At 46.9% G+C, this 19,595-nt stretch overlaps 2 protein-coding genes across 3 annotated transcripts in view; both read right to left on the bottom strand.

The window, feature by feature from the left end:
* The window catches only part of LOC112260671 (tyrosine-protein phosphatase non-receptor type 13), a 73,494-nt gene extending 57,866 nt beyond the window's left edge, over window positions 1-15,628 (bottom strand). For both annotated transcript variants that reach the window (XM_042322351.1, XM_042322353.1), the window contains exons 1-6: window positions 15,498-15,628; window positions 10,302-10,469; window positions 9,905-10,076; window positions 9,225-9,435; window positions 9,058-9,095; window positions 8,285-8,386 (exon numbers count right to left, since the gene is read on the bottom strand). In XM_042322351.1, the coding sequence (XP_042178285.1) occupies window positions 8,285-8,386; window positions 9,058-9,095; window positions 9,225-9,435; window positions 9,905-10,076; window positions 10,302-10,466 (688 nt within the window). In that variant the 5' untranslated portion in view covers window positions 10,467-10,469; window positions 15,498-15,628. The remainder of the gene's footprint in view (window positions 1-8,284; window positions 8,387-9,057; window positions 9,096-9,224; window positions 9,436-9,904; window positions 10,077-10,301; window positions 10,470-15,497) is intronic.
* Window positions 15,629-16,116: 488 nt separating this feature from the next.
* LOC112260664 (tyrosine-protein phosphatase non-receptor type 13-like) overlaps window positions 16,117-19,595 on the bottom strand; it is a 44,924-nt gene continuing 41,445 nt past the window's right edge. Inside the window, exons 26-28 of the mRNA XM_042328111.1 lie at window positions 16,907-17,005; window positions 16,428-16,825; window positions 16,117-16,251 (exon numbers count right to left, since the gene is read on the bottom strand). Of these exons, the coding sequence (XP_042184045.1) occupies window positions 16,188-16,251; window positions 16,428-16,825; window positions 16,907-17,005 (561 nt within the window). The 3' untranslated portion in view covers window positions 16,117-16,187. The remainder of the gene's footprint in view (window positions 16,252-16,427; window positions 16,826-16,906; window positions 17,006-19,595) is intronic.

Genomic DNA, 19,595 nt, shown 5'->3' with positions numbered 1-19,595 from the left:
AATTGATGGTGGCTCAGGACGGTACCATTCTGCTCATCTGATGAAGGTGCACATGGATCCGATTCAAACTTTGAATACAGAGATCGAGTCAGTAAAGGCAGAACAGCAGAAATCGAAACATTATCTGGAGGGCAGAGATACGGACGACAGCTGATGCATTGTTCCAGAGCCAGGCGGCATTGGCAGAGTCAGGTGGAGAATGATGCATTGAAAAGAGCGAGGAACGAGATAGAGTCACAATCTATGCCAGGCACACCTGTGAGCTCTGGAACTCCACCTCTGACAGGCAGAGTCAACATAACTGGAAGGTTCGTCCGGTCATCAGTACACCCTGACAATTCCATTCCTCTTCTGACAACATAACTTGACCAAGGCAAATGTGGCTTACCAGTGAATCTCAGGGTGTTCATCATTAACACTGTCTCAGAAGTTTCTGTCCATGACTGATGCAACCCGAAAAAGCATAAAAGACAGAGTTAATGAGTACTTGAGGTCACCGAGAAAGTCTGGACATGGCCTGCTCTCCCTTATGTAAGGAATTAGGCACTTTCCCATGTACTGTAGGCTATGTTTATTTGTCAGACTGCACAGTAGCCTAATAAACAAATGCATGTGGCTTATATCTTCAAAATGCTTTACTATCCAAATGTAAAAGCATTTACTGTACAGTACTGTATTTCTTCATTAGCTTCTTTATGCTTTCGTTAATAAAATAATGATAAAAATACAATTTTCAAAATGCAGATGTTTATTTAGTTATGGTGTCACGTTCTGACCTTAGTTATTTTATTATGTCTTTGTTTTAGTATGGTCAGGGTGTGAGTTGGGTGGGTTGTCTATGTTCCTTTTTCTATGTTTTGGGACTTTTCACTTTGTTATTTTGTATTTTTGTAGTGTTCAGTTTTACATATTAATATGGACACTTACCACGCTGCAAATTGGGCCGATATGTCTTACTCCTAGTCAGAAGAAGAGGACGTACGTTACATATGGATCAATAATGAATTACTATGGGAATAAATATCACTGAATTACAGAAATATTGGAACAAAGTTGTCTAATAATGAAGGTAAACAAATGGTTGCTTACTGGAAATGTCACACCCTGACCATAGTTTGCTTTGTATGTTTCTATGTTTTGGTGGTCAGGGTGTGATCTGAGTGGGCATTCTATGTTGGATGTCTTGTTTGTCTATTTCTATGTCTGGCCTGATATGGTTCTCAATCAAAGGCAGGTGTTAGTCATTGTCTCTGATTGGGAACCATATTTAGGTAGCCTGGGTTTCACTGTGTGTTTGTGGGTGATTGTTCCTGTCTGTGTTTTCCACCAGACAGGGCTGTTTTTTGGTTTTCCACGTTTATTGTTTTGTAGTGTTCATCTTTGTTTATTAAACATGAATCAATATAATCACGCTGCGTTTTGGTCCGCCTCTACTTCACCTAAAGAAAACTGTTACAGAATCACCCACCACAACAGGACCAAGCGGCGTGGTAACGGGCAACAGCAGCGAAAACAGGAATGGACATGGGAGGACGGTTTGGACGGCAAGAATATGGACTATACTACTTGGGAGGAAATAGACAGGTGGGCGGTCGACCCAGGGAGAGTGCCGGAGCCCGCCTGGGATTCGATGGAGCAGTGCACGGAAGGTTACAGGAGAATGAGGTAGGCGAAGCAAGCACGGCGGCGCGGACGGAAGCCCGAGAGTCAGCCCCAAAAATGTATTGGGGGAGGCACAGGGGGAGTGTGGCAGAGTCAGGAGTCAGACCTGAGCCAACTCCCCCCGTTTATCGTGAGGAGCCAAGGTAGAGCTCAGAACCAGAGCTGGTGTTGGAGGTGAGCGAAGCAGAGACTGTGAAGGAGTTAATGGGGAAATTGGAGGAGAGAGATATGAGGGAGTTGCTGTGTTGGTGCATGAGACACGGAATTCGCCCGACGGAGCGTGTCGGGGATTTGATGACACCTGGGTCAGCTCTCCATACTCGTCCTGAGGTGCGTGCTAGTCGGCTGGTGAAGATGGTGCCAGCCTCACGCACCAGGCCTCCTGTGCATCTCCCTAGCCTTGCACGTCCTGTGCCATCTCAGCACTACAGTGCTAACCGTGGCGGGCGTGGTGCTGGTCAGGCACCGTGTTATGCGGTGGTTCGCACGGTGTCCCCAGTACGCGTGCTTAGCCCGGTGCGCTACATCCCAGCTTCCCACATCTGCCGGGCTAGGGTGAAGATCCAGCCAGGGCGGTTGGTGCCAGCCCTGCTCTCAAGATCTCCAGTACGCCTTCACGGTCCGGTCCATCCAGTGCCACCTCCACACACCAGCCCTCCGGTGGCTTCCTGTGCGTGTCCTCGGCCCAGTACCACCAGTGCCAGCACCACGCATCAGGCCTACAGTGCGTCCCGCCTGTCCAGCGCTGCCGGGGCCTTCCTCCTCTCCAGCGCTGCCAGAGTCTCCCGCCTGTCCGGCGCTGCAGCCGGAGTCTCCCGCCTGTCCGGCGCTGCAGCCGGAGTCTCCCGCCTGTCCGGCGCTGCAGCCGGAGTCTCCCGCCTGTCCGGCGCTGCAGCCGGAGTCTCCCGCCTGTCCGGCGCTGCTGCCGGAGTCTCCCGCCTGTCCGGCGCTGCTGCCGGAGTCTCCCGCCTGTCCGGCGCTGCTGCCGGAGTCTCCCGCCTGTCCGGCGCTGCTGCCGGAGTCTCCCGCCTGCCCGGCGCCGCCTGTCTGCCCGGCGCCGCCCGTCCGCCCAGCGCCGCCCGTCTGCCCAGCGCCGCCCGTCTGCCCAGCACCGCCATCCAGCGCCGCCCGTCTGCCCAGCGCCGCCCGTCTGCCCAGCGCCGCCCATCCGCCGCGCCGCCCATCCAGCGCCGCCCGTCTGCCGCTGCCCAGCGCCGCCCGTCTGCCCAGCGCCGCCCGTCTGCCCAGCGCCGCCTGAGCCGCCCCAGCGCGGCCCAGCGCCGCCTGAGCGCCCGTCTGCCCAGCGCCGCCTGAGCCGCCCGTCTGCCCAGCGCCGCCTGAGCCGCCCGTCTGCCCAGCGCCGCCTGAGCCGCCCGTCTGCCCAGCGCCGCCTGAGCCGCCCGTCTGCCCAGCGCCGCCTGAGCGCCCGTCTGCCCAGCGCCGCCTGAGCCGCCTGCTGCCCAGCGCCGCCTGAGCCGCCCGTCTGCCCAGCGCCGCCTGAGCCGCCCGTCTGCCCAGCGCCGCCTGAGCCGCCCGTCTGCCCAGCGCCGCCTGAGCCGTCTGCCCAGCGCCGCCTGAGCCGCCCGTCTGCCCAGCGCCGCCTGAGCCGCCCGTCTGCCCAGCGCCGCCTGAGCCCCGTCTGCCCAGCGCCGCCTGAGCCGCCCGTCTGCCCAGCGCCGCCCGTCTGCCCAGTGCCGCATGAGCCGCCCGTCTGCCCAGTGCCGCCTGAGCCGCCCGTCTGCCCAGCGCCGCCCGTCTGCCCAGCGCCGCCCGTCTGCCCATCTGCCCTGAGCCGCCCATCTGCCCTGAGCCGCCCATCTGCCCTGAGCCGCCCGTCTGCCGAGCGCCGCCCGTCTGCCCAGCGCCGCCTGAGCCGCCCGTCTGCCCAGCGCCGCCTGAGCCTCCCGTCTGCCCAGCGCCGCCCGTCTGCCCAGCGCCGCCAGTGCCTCAGCCCAGAGCCCCTGCCCCTCAGCCAAGAGCCCCTGCCCCTCAGCCAAGAGCCCCTGCCCCTCAGCCAAGAGCTGCCGCCCCTCAGCCAAGAGCTGCCGCCCCTCAGCCAAGAGCTGCCGCCCCTCTGTCCCGAGCTGCCCCTCAGTCCAGTGGGGTCATTAAGTAGGGTCGCCGTGGCTAGGAGGCCACGGAAGCGGACAAGGTGGGGGACTAAGACTACGGTGAAGTGGGGGCCACGTCCAGCACCAGAGCCGCCACCGCGGAGATGCCCACCCAGACCCTCCCCAATAGGTTCAGGTTTTGCGGCCGGAGTCCGCACCTTGGGGGGGGGTATGTTTGCTTTGTATGTTTCTATGTTTTGGTGGTCAGGGTGTGATCTGAGTGGGCATTCTATGTTGGATGTCTTGTTTGTCTATTTCTATGTCTGGCCTGATATGGTTCTCAATCAGAGGCAGGTGTTAGTCATTGTCTCTGATTGGGAACCATATTTAGGTAGCCTGGGTTTCACTGTGTGTTTGTGGGTGATTGTTCCTGTCTCTGTGTTTTGCACCAGACAGGGCTGTTTTTTGGTTTTCCACATTTATTGTTTTGTAGTGTTCGTGTTTATTAAACATGAATCAATATAATCATGCTGCGTTTTGGTCCGTCTCTACTTCACCTAAAGAAAACCGTTACAGGAAAGTACTCTTTCAAACACACACGGTCATGTTTTTATTGTGTATCAAATCCGACCGTGATTGGGAGTCCCACAGGGCGGCAGACAAATGGCCCAGCGTTTCTCCCTGTAGAAAACAGAAATAAATGTTTTGGCCTTTAAAAATATTATTTTGGCCTTTATTCAAATTACAATTGCTCACTTTCTTTTGAAAACTAAATAACCTCCAAAATATTGTCATATATTATCAAGTTGATGGCAGAGTAATATAGCCCGGCACCTACATAAAGCTGAGTGACTCACTCATTCTTGGCTTTGGATCAAAATAAATAGGTACCAACATTCTTTCTGATAGTCTTTAATGAGGAAATGTTTGGGTTATCCTGACCTGGAAACCATGTAGAGTATTATAATAGCCCATTATGGGCTGAGAGAGAGAAAGATAGTTTGAGAGCTCTTGGTGAACCGATAAAAACCTTGAAAGTAGAAATACAACAATTATAGGCAATGGTCATAAAAACAGACTTGACTCCAACATGTGGACCCTTTGTTCCCTCAATCTACCCACACTGAGTCGCGCAAGGCAGATCAGGTTTCAAGCATCTGGTCAGCATTGCCTGGCTTTGAGTCAACATGTTTCCACAACTAATGACTGGGAGAGACAAAACTTTGGCAACAGGTTGTCACGACTGGAGAAAGACACCAATCAACGTAATAAACCGGCTGTCCGAGTTGTGCAGGTTCCGAGTGAAACCAACATTATTCGTTCAGTAGAAGAGAAACCTGGTGAATGTCATTGAGGGATTTCTGGTCACTGGCAACGAGAATGTCGGGAAATAAAACGTGTTCTTATTGGAAGGGTCCGTCTAAGGGAAAACGACGCAATGCTGAAAAATCTCTCTCCGGCTCAGCAGCAGAGGATGCTGTGGAGGTAAACTAATAGACCACCTCTTACGTCCCATCTCAGCTGGGGTACATATGAAATCGGATGGAATATATGTGAACATGGCTAATAGCTTTGCAGTAGATACGGGTGAAGAAGTCACAGTATTGCCCATATCTTTTACAAAACATATACAGTTGAAGTCGGAAGTTTACATACACCTTAGCCAAATACATTTAAACTCCGTTTTTTACAATTCCTGACATTTAATCCAAGTAAAAATTCCCTGTCTTAGGATCACCACTTTATTTTAAGAATGTGAAATGTCAGAATAGAGAGTGATTTATTTCAGCTTTTATTTATTTCATCACATTCCCTGTGGGTCAGAAGTTTACATACACTCAATTAGTATTTGATAGCATTGCCTTTAAATGGTTTAACTTGGGTCAAACGTTTTGGGTAGCCTTCCACAAGCTTCCCACAATAAGTTGGATGAATTTTGGCCCATTCCTCCTGACAGAGCTGGTGTAACTGAGTCAGGTTTGCAGGCCTCCTTGCTCGCACAGGCCTTTTCAGTTCTGCCCACACATTGTCTATAGGATTGAGGACAGGAATTTGTGATGGCCACTCCAATACCTTGACTTTGTTGTCCTTAAGCCATTTTGCCACAACTTTGGAAGTATGCTTGGGGTCATTGTCCATTTGGAAGACCCTTTAATAACTTCCTGACTTTAACTTCCTGACTGATGTCTTTAGATGTCTTTAGATTTTGCTTCAACATATCCACATAATTTTCCTCCCTCATGGTGCCATCAATTTTGTGACTTGCACCAGTCCCTTCTGTAGCAAAGCACCCCCACAACATGATGCTGCCACCACCATGCATGAATGCGGTGCTTTTATATGGCGGTTTGGAGCAGTGGCTTCTTCCTTGCTGAGCATCCTTTCAGGTTATGTCGACCTGTTTTACTGTGGATATAGATACTTTTGTACATGTTTCCTCCAGTATCATCACAAGGTCCTTTGCTGTTGTTCTGGCATTGATTTGCGCTTTTCACACCAAAGTATGTTCATCTCTAGGAGACAGAACGCGTCTCCTTCCTGAGCGGTCTGACGGCTGCATGGTCCCATGGTGTTTATACTTGCGTGCTATTTTTTGTACAGATGAACGTGGAACCTTCAGGCGTTCGGAAATTGCTCCCAAGGATGAACCAGACTTGTGGAGGTCTACAGCCTTTTGTCTGAGGTCTTGGCTGATTTCTTTTGATATTCCCATGATGTCAAGCAAAGAGGCACTGCATTTGAAGGTAGGCCTTGAAATATATCCACAGGTACACCTCCAATTGACTCAAATTATGTCAATTAGCCTGTCAGAAGGCATAACATAATTTTCTGGAATTTTCCAAGCTGTTTAAAGGCACAGTCAACTTAGTGTATGTAAACTTCTGACCCACTGGAATTGTGATACAGTGAAATAATCTGTAAACAATTGTTGGAAATATTATGCACAAAGTATATGTCCTAACCGACTTGCCAAAACTATAGTTTGTTAACAAGAAATTTGTGGAGTGGTTGAAAAACGAGTTTTAATGACACCAACCTAAGTCTAAGTAAACTTACGACTTCAACTGTACGTCCTCAGTACACGGTGGGAGGGGGGGGGCTAGGGCTGGGTTGTAGTAAAGCTACATCCTGTCTCTTTGTTCTGTGGAGAGAATCACTGAGGACAGGGGCGGATTAACCTACCTCCCCGCACAATTTGTTCTCTTTGAATAAATGTATTTTCCTCCACCTGCTTTGGGTTCTAATTAAAATAGTGATAAAGGAAACGATAAATGTTAGGCAGATCATTCCCAGAGCTTGTGGCTGAGCAGTACCAGAGCAAAAATTGAGCAGGAGAGAAGGCCGATACAATTTAATTAAAATCTGCTTGAATTATGCTCTGCTCCAAACTCTCCCCTTTACATGCTCCAGTATTTAAAAGCAACTCGGCTTTAGGCTATCAAAGAACTGTCAATGAATGAATGGCTGCATCCACCATTATACGGTATGACAAACTGCATAATAAAAGAGGCCTAATTAGACAAAACAATTGAGTCATTCAAAACTAAATACTAAGGTGTTCAAACAAGGTAACTGCAACAACAAAAAATGGGGGGGCTTGGGCTTCAGTGCTTCCATAGGAAAGCACAATTTATAGTCCAATATTTACATGTCTTGGGGGGCAAGTGTTTAAATTGTGCAGTATGTTGGGGTTGTGATGTGTGTGTAGCATGAATGTCTATGTGGGTGTGTGTGTGTGGATGAGTGTATATCTGTGTGGGTGTGTGAGTGAGTGCATCTGTGCTAAGGTGCAGAGAGTTCGTGCAGGTGGTTAGTCCAGTTCATGTGTTCAGCAGACTGATAGCTTGTAGATAGAAACGTCTCTGAGCCTGTTAGTATCAGACCTCATGCTCTGATACGGTCTGCCCGACGGTATAGGTGTGAACAGCTCATGGCTGGGGTGTGTAGGGTCTTTGAAGCTGCGAGCCTTCCTCAGGCACTGTTTCAAGTAGATATCCTGGATGGGTGGGAGCACGTTTCCAGAGATGTACTGGGCTGTCTTCACCTTGTGGTCTTGGATTGAGCAATTCCTGTACCAGGCCGTGATGCAACCAGTCAGGACGCGCTCTCAGTATTATGAGAAGACCAGGGGAAGCATGCCAAACTTCTTCAGCCGCTTTAGGAAGAAGAGATGCTGTTGTGCCCTCTTGACGAGAGTGGTGTTTTTGGTCCATGTCAAGTCCTCAGTGATGTGAATGCTGACTCTCTACTGCAGTCCCGTTGGTGTGAATCAGGGCATGTTCCTTTTGCTTCTTGAAGACAACCACCAACTCCTTTTCTTTTGCTGACGTTTAGGGAGAGGTTGTTGTCCTGGCACCACAATACCAGTTCACTTACCTCCTCCCTATAGGCTGATTCGTCGGCTGATTCGTCGTTGTTGATGATTATCAGGCCTACAACCGAGTGGTCGTCAGCAACCCCCCCCCCCACACACACTCACACACAGCACCCTGTCTATTAGCACCAGTCTACGGCTACAAACACAGAAAAAGAGACAAGAAGAGAGAAAGAATGAGCGAGAAGTTTCTTACCCTGCTCAGTAGGTGTCTCTGGCACAGGAGAGACAGGTTCCTCAAAATGAGTGAAATACTTCCATTCCTTCTCCTTCTTCCACTCTCTCAGGTCACTGAGACCTAGACAGACAGGACCCAGAATCACACTGTCATGTTTATGTTTACTGTTGCATTTTTGTCAATTAGCAGATGCTCTTATCCAGAGCAACTTACAAGAGCAATTAGAGTTAAGTGCCATGCTCAAGGGCACATCAGATGTTTCACCTAGTCGGGTCTGGGATTCAAACTAGTGACCTTTTGGTTACTGGCCCAACGCTCTTAAACGCTAAGCTACCTGCCACCCTATTTTGAAACCAGTGGAGGCTGCTGAGGGGAGGACGGCTCATAATAATGGCCAGAATGGAGTGAACGGAATGGTATCAAACACATGGTTCTCATTGTTTTGATACCATTTCATTCACTTAATTATTAAAGGCCTTTACACTTCATTACAGCCATTATTATGAGCCATCCTCCACTCAGCAGCCTCCACTGGTTGAAACGCCAAACTATTAAGCCTCTGTCTGTCTGAGGTATGGTTATCAACTCTGGTAACGATTGATCTGAGAATAGCATCTAATCCTCAATGAGGTGTCAACCTACGAACCTCTCATTATATCAACTTAACCTATTGCACCACTTAGCCACCTTCCAGAGTTTCTGTTTCTCTTTGAACCAGCAGTCATCCACATCAAGAGGAGTTCTGAACTGAACATAGTGCTCATCATCTCCCTATATTGTCTGATACACACCATTCCTCTTGGCTTTGGGCGTCACAGGCTGATCATCTCTACAACAAGAAAGAAACTTAATTTAACACAAAAACACACACTTGAGTGCACACACACATGCATGCATGCAGAAGATACACACACACACAAGCACAAGGGCACGCAAACACACCGCCCTCCAAAAACACCTGGTGGCCTTGAGTTTCACTTTGCGTGGAGCGTTCTCGCAGGCCTTGACAGCATCCTCCAAAGTCATTCCCATGGTGCATCGGCCACAGATGTACAGGATCCTGTCGTTTGGTTGGACGCTGCCTTCCTCACAGGCAGGTGAACCAGGAACCACCTCCAGACAGTAGATCCCCTGCCTCTTGCTGCCTATACCACCTGTCAGCTTTATACCTGAGAAATGTTCATTAGACTTGACGAACAATGCTTTCATCTTACAAATATTTGCTAAGGTGTGCCCTAATGAACACCATCCAGATATACAGTTCTGAAAGTATTCATACCCCTTGACTTATTCCACATTTTGTTGTGTTACAGCCAGAAGTCAAAATGGATAAATCAAAGATTCTTTCCCCTTACCCATCTACACACAATACCCCACAATACCATTTTTAGGTCTTGCCATAGATTTTCAAGTAGCTTTAAATCAAAACTGTAACTTGACACTCAGGAATGTTCAATGTTTTCTTAGTAAGCAACTCCAGTGAATATTTGGGCTTGCATTGTTTTCCTCTAGGATTTTGCCTGTCCTTAGGCTCCATTCCGTTTTTATCCTGAAAAACAGTTCTTAACGACTACAAGCATACCCATAAGATGATTCCCTCAACTAAATCCTAATTGTCCCGCTCCCTCTGTTTTTTACCAAGCTGTCCAGTAGGTGTCTTGTGTAGAATGATGTCTTGCAGATTGTCTGGAGGTGGAGCTATCAGGTTGGTCACTGCCCTCCCCAGAGTCATACTCAGCCTCCTAGGAGATGACCTCAGGATCGACATGGCAACCTCATCTGTCACGTTTGTCACATCCTGGCCATTGACCTGGGAGAGGGGAAAATGGAAGAAACCGCTAAGGGATAATGTGTGCCTGTGGGTGTGTGTGTGTGTGTGTACCGTAGTGGAGACTGCTGAGTGGAGGACGGCTCATGATAATGGCTGGAATGGAATCATATCAAACACATGGTTTCCATGTAGTTGATACCACTCCATTGACTCCATTCCAGTCATTATGAGCCGTTCTTCCTTCAGCGGCCTCCACTGGTGTACCGTGACTAGTCTGTCCCCTGGTCTGAGCCGTCCGTCAGTCTTAGCAGGGTTGTCTAGTATGTCCTGGATGTAGTAGCAGGCATCCAGTTTGCTGCGTGTGATGGTGAACCCAAAACTTCCGCGCCACAACTTGGTCAGAACAACACACATTTCAAACTCCATCATACCCTGGAGGGAAACAAAGATAGATATATAGACCAAAGGACTGGACACCATCTCTGCTGTTTTATATTACATTCTGTCAGAACATGTTATTGTTAGACATCAGGAATCCTATAGAGAGGAGAAGGGCCAAAGTCTGGTTCCTGTCAACAGGACAGCCGTGAGTTGGGGAGGAATGAGGAATCTGGGCTGAGGTCAGGTCAGATGAAATGAGAAAGAACAGGCCTCACTAATGTCCTGTCTAGCAACAGAGATGTATTGGCTGTCCAGATGTGTAAGGAGGAGACACAGCATAGAAGGAAGGCATAAATACCAGTGCTTGTGTAAATATAGTGCATTCAGAAAGTATTCAGACCCCTTGACTTTCCCCACATTTTGTTGCACTACAGCCTTATTCTAAAATGGATTAAATATTTTTCCCCCCTCAATCATATACATACACACACACACAATACCACATAATGACAAAGCCAAAATGGGTTTTAGAAATATTTGTTTTGCAAATGTTTGCAAATTCATACAAAAAAAGAGAAGGAAATATAACATTTAAGTATTCAGACACTTTACTCTGTACTTTGTTGAAGCATATTTGGCAGCGATTACATCCTAGAGTCTACTTGGATATGACGATACAAGCTTGGCACACCTGTATTTGGGGAGTTTCTCCCATTCTTCTCTGCAGAGCCACTCTAGGTCTGTCAGGATGGATGGGGAGCGTCGCTGCAAAGCAATTTTCAGGTCTCTCCAGAGATGTTCGATCAGGTTCAAGTCCGGGCTCTGGCAAGGACATTCAGAGACTTGTCCCGAAGCCACTCCTGTGTTGTATTGGCTGTGTGCTTAGGGTCATTGTCTGTTGGAAGGTGAACCTTTGCCCCAGTCTGAGGTCCTGAGCGCTCTGGAGCAGGTTTTCATCAAGGATCTCTGTACATTTCTCCGTTCATCTTTCCCTTGAACCCGACTAGTCTCCTGGTCCCTGCTGCTGAAAAACATCCCCACAACTTTGATTTTTTTTTTCTTTACTTATCTTTTGTTTACCTAATACCTCTTTTTTACTTAAAAGTTGCACTGTTGGTTAGGGCTTGTAAGTAAGCATTTCACTGTAAGGTCTACCTACACCTGTTGTATTCGGCGCACATGACAAACTTTGATTTGATTTGAGTGTGGAAGGAACGTAATAGAGTCTAAAGAACTAAACTAGATTTTCTCTTTTGCTGCAGATGGACATAAGGTGCCGGGGTTATAAATCAGCTGAAGGTCAGGTTTCAGATTAATGCTACCAGAACTAAAACCATTTCAGGAGGTTAATAGCATTGACACAACCATTGCTGACAATGGAGCAGCAAAGGATAGTGTTGGGGAAGTGCTATCGCGTAAAAGGAGGTTTTATTCACCAGTGATGCCCCTTAGTACAGCAACTAAGGGAGTGAAGTGGTCAGGGAAAGTTTTAGACACCAGTGGACTAAGAACATGGGGACAGATAGCTTGTTGGGGGTAATTATACTCTGGACAACATCCTAAGGGGTGAATATGGGAACCAAATAATTATTACGGTCAAGCTTCAGGGGGAAGTCTCAATTAGAGGCTGAACTAGTGACTGAGACAGAAATCCATCAGTGTAAATGGTATGATGGCGGGGAGGGTCAAGGGTCAGTCTTATGGAGTGTTGGTTGCAGATTATGGCAGGACCGATGTCAGTGCATTCTATGGAGTCCCAAAAACCAAGGTGTTAACATCACAGGGAATTGGGTAAGCAGAATTTAATATGACTGTGGCGGAGATTTGGCTAATAAATTAAGGAAGTGGGTAATAGAGTCTCTGGGGACGATACCACTCCTCTATGTATATTGTTACAGAGGACAGCTCGTAGGAGAGGAAGGACTGTCACGTTCTGACCTTTATTTCCTTTGTTTTGTATTTATTTAGTATGGTCAGGGCGTGAGTTGGGTGGGCAGTCTATGTTTGTTTTTCTAGGTTTTGGGTATTTCTATGTTTGTTTCGGCCTAGTATGGTTCTCAATCAGAGGCAGGTGTCATTAGTTGTCTCTGATTGAGAATCATACTTAGGTAGCCTGGGTTTCACTGTGTGTTTGTGGGTGATTGTTCCTGTCTATGTGTTTTGCACCAGTTAGGACTGTTTTAGGTTTTCGCACGTTTGTTGTTTTGTTAGTTTATTCGTGTACAGTTTCTTTATTAAAGTACAATGAATAACAACCACGCTGCATTTCGGTCCGCCTCTACTTCACCTAAAGAAAACCGTTACAAGGACAGCTAACTGTGCACAATATAGTGACTACTATGAAGTTAAATTCAACGTCACACATACCCAGATCATGGTGAGAGTAGCAGAGATCGTGTTGTCATTTCAGACACTATTATCAACTTTCAGTGATGGGATTGTCAAAGAAGGTACAACGTCTGAAAGAATAGCCACAGATCCCTGTATACAGAAGGCCATATCACCGGAAGAGAAGTTTGCTGTGGTAGTAGCATCACATCTCCTGCAGAGTGTGATTAGTAGTAGTGAAGGATGCTATAGTCACAGCATGGAACTGGACTACGGTGCAAATGAGGGGTATTTTGAAGTATGCGTCATGGGCAGTGTTAGTAGTAGCAGGGGTTAGCTTGATAGCATTGTTGGGATATCATCTTCTGAGGGCATTTATGTTGAAACTTATATACAGTGCTGATTTTCCTCAGGGTGAGGTAAAGTTGATTAGGGCCACAGCATGTTTACATACGGTGGCCATGGAGGAGGAAGGAGATTGGGAGCAAAGTGAAAATGACATGGCTTGGGAACACCTCTAGTAACCAGTGTGACGGGGAAGACTGGGTGAAAGCATGAGGAAGTTTTCATATTTGTGTAACCCAGCAGAAACTGTTCCAGAAGGCATAGATTCAGGTGAAGAGAGTGGGTATCATCATGTTATTAAACTTAAGATTTTCTTTGCATATATAATTATGCATAGCTTAACACAATATTAATACTTGTTATGTTTTGTGTTTCTTTCTGCTTTTCAAGTCTTGTGCTATCACTCTCTTAGGAATCAGAAGGAAATGGAGAAAGTAAAAAGCTCCAGCTGAAATGGAGGAACTCAAAAGCTTCAGCTGAAATGTCATTCTCAGTTGTCTGACGAGAGATGGAAATGAGTGTGCATAGTGTAAGTCTAGATCAGAGGCCATACATCTCGGAGGTGTAAACATAATAATCAACTGTGAATGTTAATCATGAGTTATTTTCTGTTCGTTTAAGTCATTTCCAAGTTTATATAATTTGAACAGTATGGAGTTAATGTTCATGAGGGGGGATTGATGGGTACAGACTTCTAATCTTGAAATATGAAATATCCTTATTCATGTTACTGAGGGTAGAGAGGGGAATGCGGAAAGTTTACATTCTGTCAGAACATCTTGCTAGACATCAAGACGAGAAGACGAGAAGGGTCACAGTCTGGTTCCAGACAACAGGACAGTTGTGAGTTGGGGAGGAGTGAGCATTCTGGGCCGAGGTCAGGTCGGATGAAGTGAGAATGAACAGGTCTCACTAAAGTCGTGTCTCTCTACTAAAGTCGTGTCTAGCAACAGATGGATTTGCTGTCCAGATGTGTAAGGAGGAGACGCAGCATAGCAGGAGGGTATAAATACCAGTGCTCGTGTAAATGTCTTGGTCTTTGCAGGTGTTTGATCCCTTTGGTGAATGAACGTGGTTTGAGCTTTGACTAGTTGTTCGTTCTAACAAAGAGAGTGAAAAACAATCCCCTTATTTACATATGTATTCAGGCCCTTTGCTATGAGACTTGAAATTGAGCTCAGGTGCATCCTATTTCCATTGATCATCCTTGAGATGTTTCTACAACTTTATTGGAGTCCAACAGTGGTAAATGCAATTGATTGGACGTGATGTAGAAAAGCACACACCTGTCTATATAAGGTTGAAGGAATTGTCCGTAGAGCTCTGAGACAGGATTGTGTCTAGGCACAGATCTGGGGAAGGGTACCAAAATATTTCTGCAGCATTGAACATCCCCAAGAACACAGTGGCCTCCATCATTCTTAAATGGAAGAAGTTTTGAACAACCAAGACTCTTCCTAGAGCTGGCCGCATGGTCAAACTGAGCAATCGGGGAGAAAGGCCTTGGTCAGGGAGGTGAACAAGAACCCAATTGTCACTGACAGAGCTCCAGAGTTCCTCTGCAGAGATTGGAGAACCTTCCAGAAGGACAACCATCTCTGTAGCACTAGATCAACAAGGCCTTTATGGTAAAGTTGCTAGACGGAAGCCACTCCTCAGTAAAGGACACATGACAGTCCATGTGGTGTTTGCCAAAAGGCACCTAAAGGACTCTGACCATGAGAAATAAGATTCTCTGATCTGAAAAAGCAAGATTGGCACCATCCCTACGGATAAGCATGGTGGTGGCAGCATCATGCTGCGGGGATGTTTTTCAGTGGCAGGGACTGGGAGACTAGTCAGGATCGAGGCAAAGATGAAAGGAGCAAAGTAGAGAGAGATCCTTGATGATAACCTGCTCCAGAGAGCTCAGGACCTCAGACTGGAGCGAAGGTTCACCTTCCAACAGGAAGCCGACCCTAAGCACACAAAGACAACGTAGGAATGGCATCGGGATTCATCTCTGAACGTCCTTGAGTGGCCCAGCAAGAGCCCGGACTTGAACCCAATCGAGAGACCTGAAAATAGCTGTGCAGTGACACTCCCCATCCAACCTGACAGAGTTTGAGAGGATTTGCATAGAAGAATGGGAGAAACTTCCCAAATACCCAAGAAGACCCAAGAGTGTAATTGCTGCCAAAGGTGCTTCAACAAAGTATTGAGTAAAGGGTCTGAATAATTATGTAAATGTGATATTTTATTTTCTGCTTTCGTCATTATGGGGTATTTTATCAATTTTAAAATAAGGCTGTAACGTAACAAAATGTGGAAAAAGTCACGGGGGCTGAATACTTTCTTATGGCGCTACCGCAAGCGCTTAGATTGACCATTGCATTAGGTTTATTACAATAGAGCCCTAGGTCTTACCTTTCTGGGATCCTCATCATCATTTTCATCCTCCTCCCCTTCTGTCTCCTGTCTCCAGCTAGTACATGTGCATGGGAGGGGTGCAGGCTGAATGGGGGAGAGAGTGAGAATGGGGGAGGCTGTGGAGAGGGGTGGTGTGTGGGGGGTTGAGAGAGGGGCAAGGTGTCAGGGGGCTGGGGATGGTATTGGATGACTGTACTAGTGAGGTTGGAGGCATTGGTAGTCTTAAAGGTGATGCTGGGTTTGCAATCAGAGGTAAAGCTGTGTTTGCGATCGGAGGTCCTGGAGTTAGGGTTTGCAGTATGGGAGGAGAGGCTGGGAAGGGGGGGTGTAGCAGGCTGGGGCTGATGCACAGAGTGGCTGATGATGAGGTCAGACATCCTAGAAGAGAAGCTGGATGGAGGCCTAGAAGAGGGCTGAGATCGTGTCTGCTGGACGGAGGTGGTTTCCGAGGACAGATTGGGGTTTGTTGAGCTTGTGGTCTGCGAGGACAAGCTGTGGGGATGGAAGTACAATTTTGGCTGGTGGATCGGACACTAGTAGGGGTGGTGGATCTGGGCCTGGGTGTATGAGAGGTGGTGTGTGAAACCACACTGGGGGTACATGAGGTGTTTGAGGTGTTTGAGGTGAGGCTAGAGGGACTGTCTGAAGTTGAACTGACGGTCAAGTACTCTTTATCAGCCTGAATGGTCATTCGATCACAATAACCGCCATCCGCCCTGTCAAACCGCCATCCGCCCTGTCTCTGATGCCACTGGAAGTGCATACAGGGTTCAATCACAGTTAGGTTGTGTGTGTTAATTTATTTGATCCTTTAATTATACGGGTAAATCCCATTGAAAACAAAAATGTATTTTACAAGCGAGACCTGTTTCCAAAAGGCAGCAATCAATAATATGTTACTGTATATAGAATGTTCAATAATGTTACCTGGTGTACATGGGACTAACGCTGGTCCTGGACCCACCAGATGCCAAGCAAATTTTTTTGGAAACTTCCTCGTCCACAACAGACAACTCTTCATGGTCTGATGGGTCACTTCTGCTGGCGAGGGAAATCGGGGAGGGGGGTGAGGGAGGGGTGGGAGAGAGTGAGGATGGCTGTTTCTCAGCTGCTTTCATCTCGCTGTCCTGACTCTCTTGACCGGAGGCTTGTTCCTGGGCATATGATGACTTCATAGGCCCCTTCTGGGCCTGGTTCTCCTTGTTGTACTGATGGTTCTGGTGAATCTGGTGTGACTGTAGCTTGAGCAGCTGGCTGTAGTCTTCTCCCAGCCTGATGTCTAGAGACTTGGACCTCACCCCACTGGTAGGAGATGGGAATGGAACCTATTTAAAGAGTGAGATAAAACTCAGTGCTCAGTATGTACTAGCCTGTACTAGCCTGTTACTGTGTGGGTGTACAATCACCAGTGTGTCAGCGTCCAGTTGAGACGGTACTCCAGGAACAGGTCTGCAGAGAGTCAGGTGGACCTCAGACAGAGTCCCACTGAGCAGGAACAAGACCCTCTGTGGATGAGAGGTCAAGGGTCAGTACAAGGAATTATGGGTGTGTGTGTCTGCTGCGGAGGGCAGGGGCATATTGGTAGGGAGGTCTGCAGGCTTTTACTAACCACAACAAATTATCTGAATTAGCCTCAATTTATTTTTCCCCATACTTGTGCACTAATGTAAAATTAGATTGTGTGGTTACATTGGTGGGCCACAGATACATACAGTATTAATTTGCACCAAGCATTTCATGACAACAACTCATTTGCATGTTAACTAGACTGAGGCAGACAGTCTGATCGCTGTGTAATCCTGAATTCAGAGGCAGTGGAAGTGAGACACACAGAGCTAATTTCTACTAGATCAGATAATTAAATGTAACATGGAACAGAGAGGAGGAATAAATAAATAAAGCACAGAGCTAACATACAGAGACACACACTGCATTTTAACACTGAACTAACCCTATTTTCAGAAACCAGAACCAAATCGTGCATGCTTTAGCTAGCTAGCTGACTAACATAACTACCCACACTTTCTGGTTAAAATCCTAGCCTCCTCTTCAAGCAACTACTCCATAAATTGTCAAAATAATCTGTGATGCTGACTCACCAAAGAACATAAAAGAGAAGACCCCCATGAAATGGACAAAAATGAAGGGCATCTTACTGGCATTGGGCGAAACATATACACAATCGCAAATACCACTCAAATGGACAGTAGTTCACATGGCAAATGCCAAGTGTCATTCTCCAAAAATTCCAAAGGCAGTGAACACGCTCCACCATAGGATTTCATATGGGAAATGGTCAAAGTCCGGTCTCAAGGGTGAAATCTTCAAAATCTAAAAAAAAAGTGCAATTTTAAAACCTCATAAAAAGTGCTTTTTGGACTGTTTTTCGAGAGAGAAAAAAAAGGGGGAAAAGTGTCAACTCTGCATATGTAGCAACCGTAAGGGCATACATTTCTTATTTTATTTAATTTGTCCATAAGGCCTATGTTTTGTCCGTTTGCCATATATGATCATAGGAAGTCAGCCAGAGCCCAAAAGTCAGTGAACCATGTACAAATGGCATATATCAGTATTGAAAGTACTAAATCAGTATGTTATGTCCATTTGCCATATATGATTATAGGAAGTTGGACAATATAGCATATGTGTAATAGACACTGTCCAATCGCTCGTTTGTATTGATTTCAGCCTGTCCATTTGGTGACGGAAAATCCCTCATTAAATACATTGGAAAAGTACAAATGTACACTGTCCATTTGCAATGTATTACAATGAGCATTTAACATCACAAGGTGGACATGCTCTAATATACTGCTGAAATGCCCAATTGTCTGGCACGTTGAACTCGGGATGGCCTAGCAATGATAGTGTTTTCCCACATTCGCTTGTTGGTGTTGATTTCAGCCTTTCCATTTTATGATGGAAAATCCGTCATTAAACACATTGGAAATGTACACTGTCCATTTCCAATATAAAATGTACAATCCCAATATATTATACTGCCATCAAGTCAGTCAGTATGATTTCATACCGACACCAAACTTATACAGTGGGGAGAACAAGTATTTGATAACCTGCAAAATCGGCAGTGTTTCCTACTTACAAAGCATGTAGAGGTCTGTTATTTTTATCATAGGTACACTTCAACTGTGAGAGACGGAATCTAAAACAAAAATCCAGAAAATAACATTGTATGATTTTTAAGTAATTTATTTGCATTTTATTGCATGACATAAGTATTTGATCACCTACCAAACAGTAAGAATTCCGGCTCTCACAGACCTGTTAGTTTTTCTTTAAGAAGCCCTCCTGTTCTCCACTCATTACATGTATTAACTGCACCTGTTTGAACTCGTTACCTGAATAAAAGACATCTGTCCACACACTCAATCAAACAGACTTCAACCTCTCCACAATGGCCAAGACCAGAGAGCTGTGTAAGGACATCAGGGATAAGATTGTAGACCTGCACAAGGCTGGGATGGGCTACAGGACAATAGGCAAGGAGCTTGGTGAGAAGGCAACAACTGTTGGCGCAATTATTAGAAAATGGAAGAAGTTCAAGATGACGGTCAATCACCCTCGGTCTGGGGCTCCATGCAAGATCTCACCTCGTGGGGCATCAATGATCATGAGGAAGGTGAGGGATCAGCCCAGAACTACACGGCAGGACCTGGTCAATGACCTGAAGAGAGCTGGGACCACAGTTTCAAAGAAAACCATTAGTTACACACTATGCCGCCATGGATTAAAATCCTGCAGCGCACGCAAGGTCCCCCTGCTCAAGCCAGCGCATGCCCAGGCCCGTCTGAAGTTTGCCAATGACCATCTGGATGATCCAGAGGAGGAATGGGAGAAGGTCATGTGGTCTGATGAGACAAAAATAGAGCTTTTTGGTCTAAACTCCACTTCCCGTGTTTGGAGGAAGAAGGATGAGTACAACCCCAAGAACACCGTCCCAACCGTGAAGCATGGAGGTGGAAACATCATTCTTTGCGGATGCTTTTCAGCAAAGGGGGCAGGATGACTGCACCGTATTGAGGGGAGGATGGATGGGGCCATGTGTCGCGAGATCTTGGCCAACAACCTCCTACC

Source organism: Oncorhynchus tshawytscha, linkage group LG01, assembly GCF_018296145.1.
Source record: "Oncorhynchus tshawytscha isolate Ot180627B linkage group LG01, Otsh_v2.0, whole genome shotgun sequence".
In the NCBI taxonomy this organism is placed as follows: Eukaryota; Metazoa; Chordata; class Actinopteri; order Salmoniformes; family Salmonidae; genus Oncorhynchus; species Oncorhynchus tshawytscha.
Note: the sequence above shows the minus strand (reverse complement) of the source record. Positions and strands in the feature narration are given on the sequence as shown.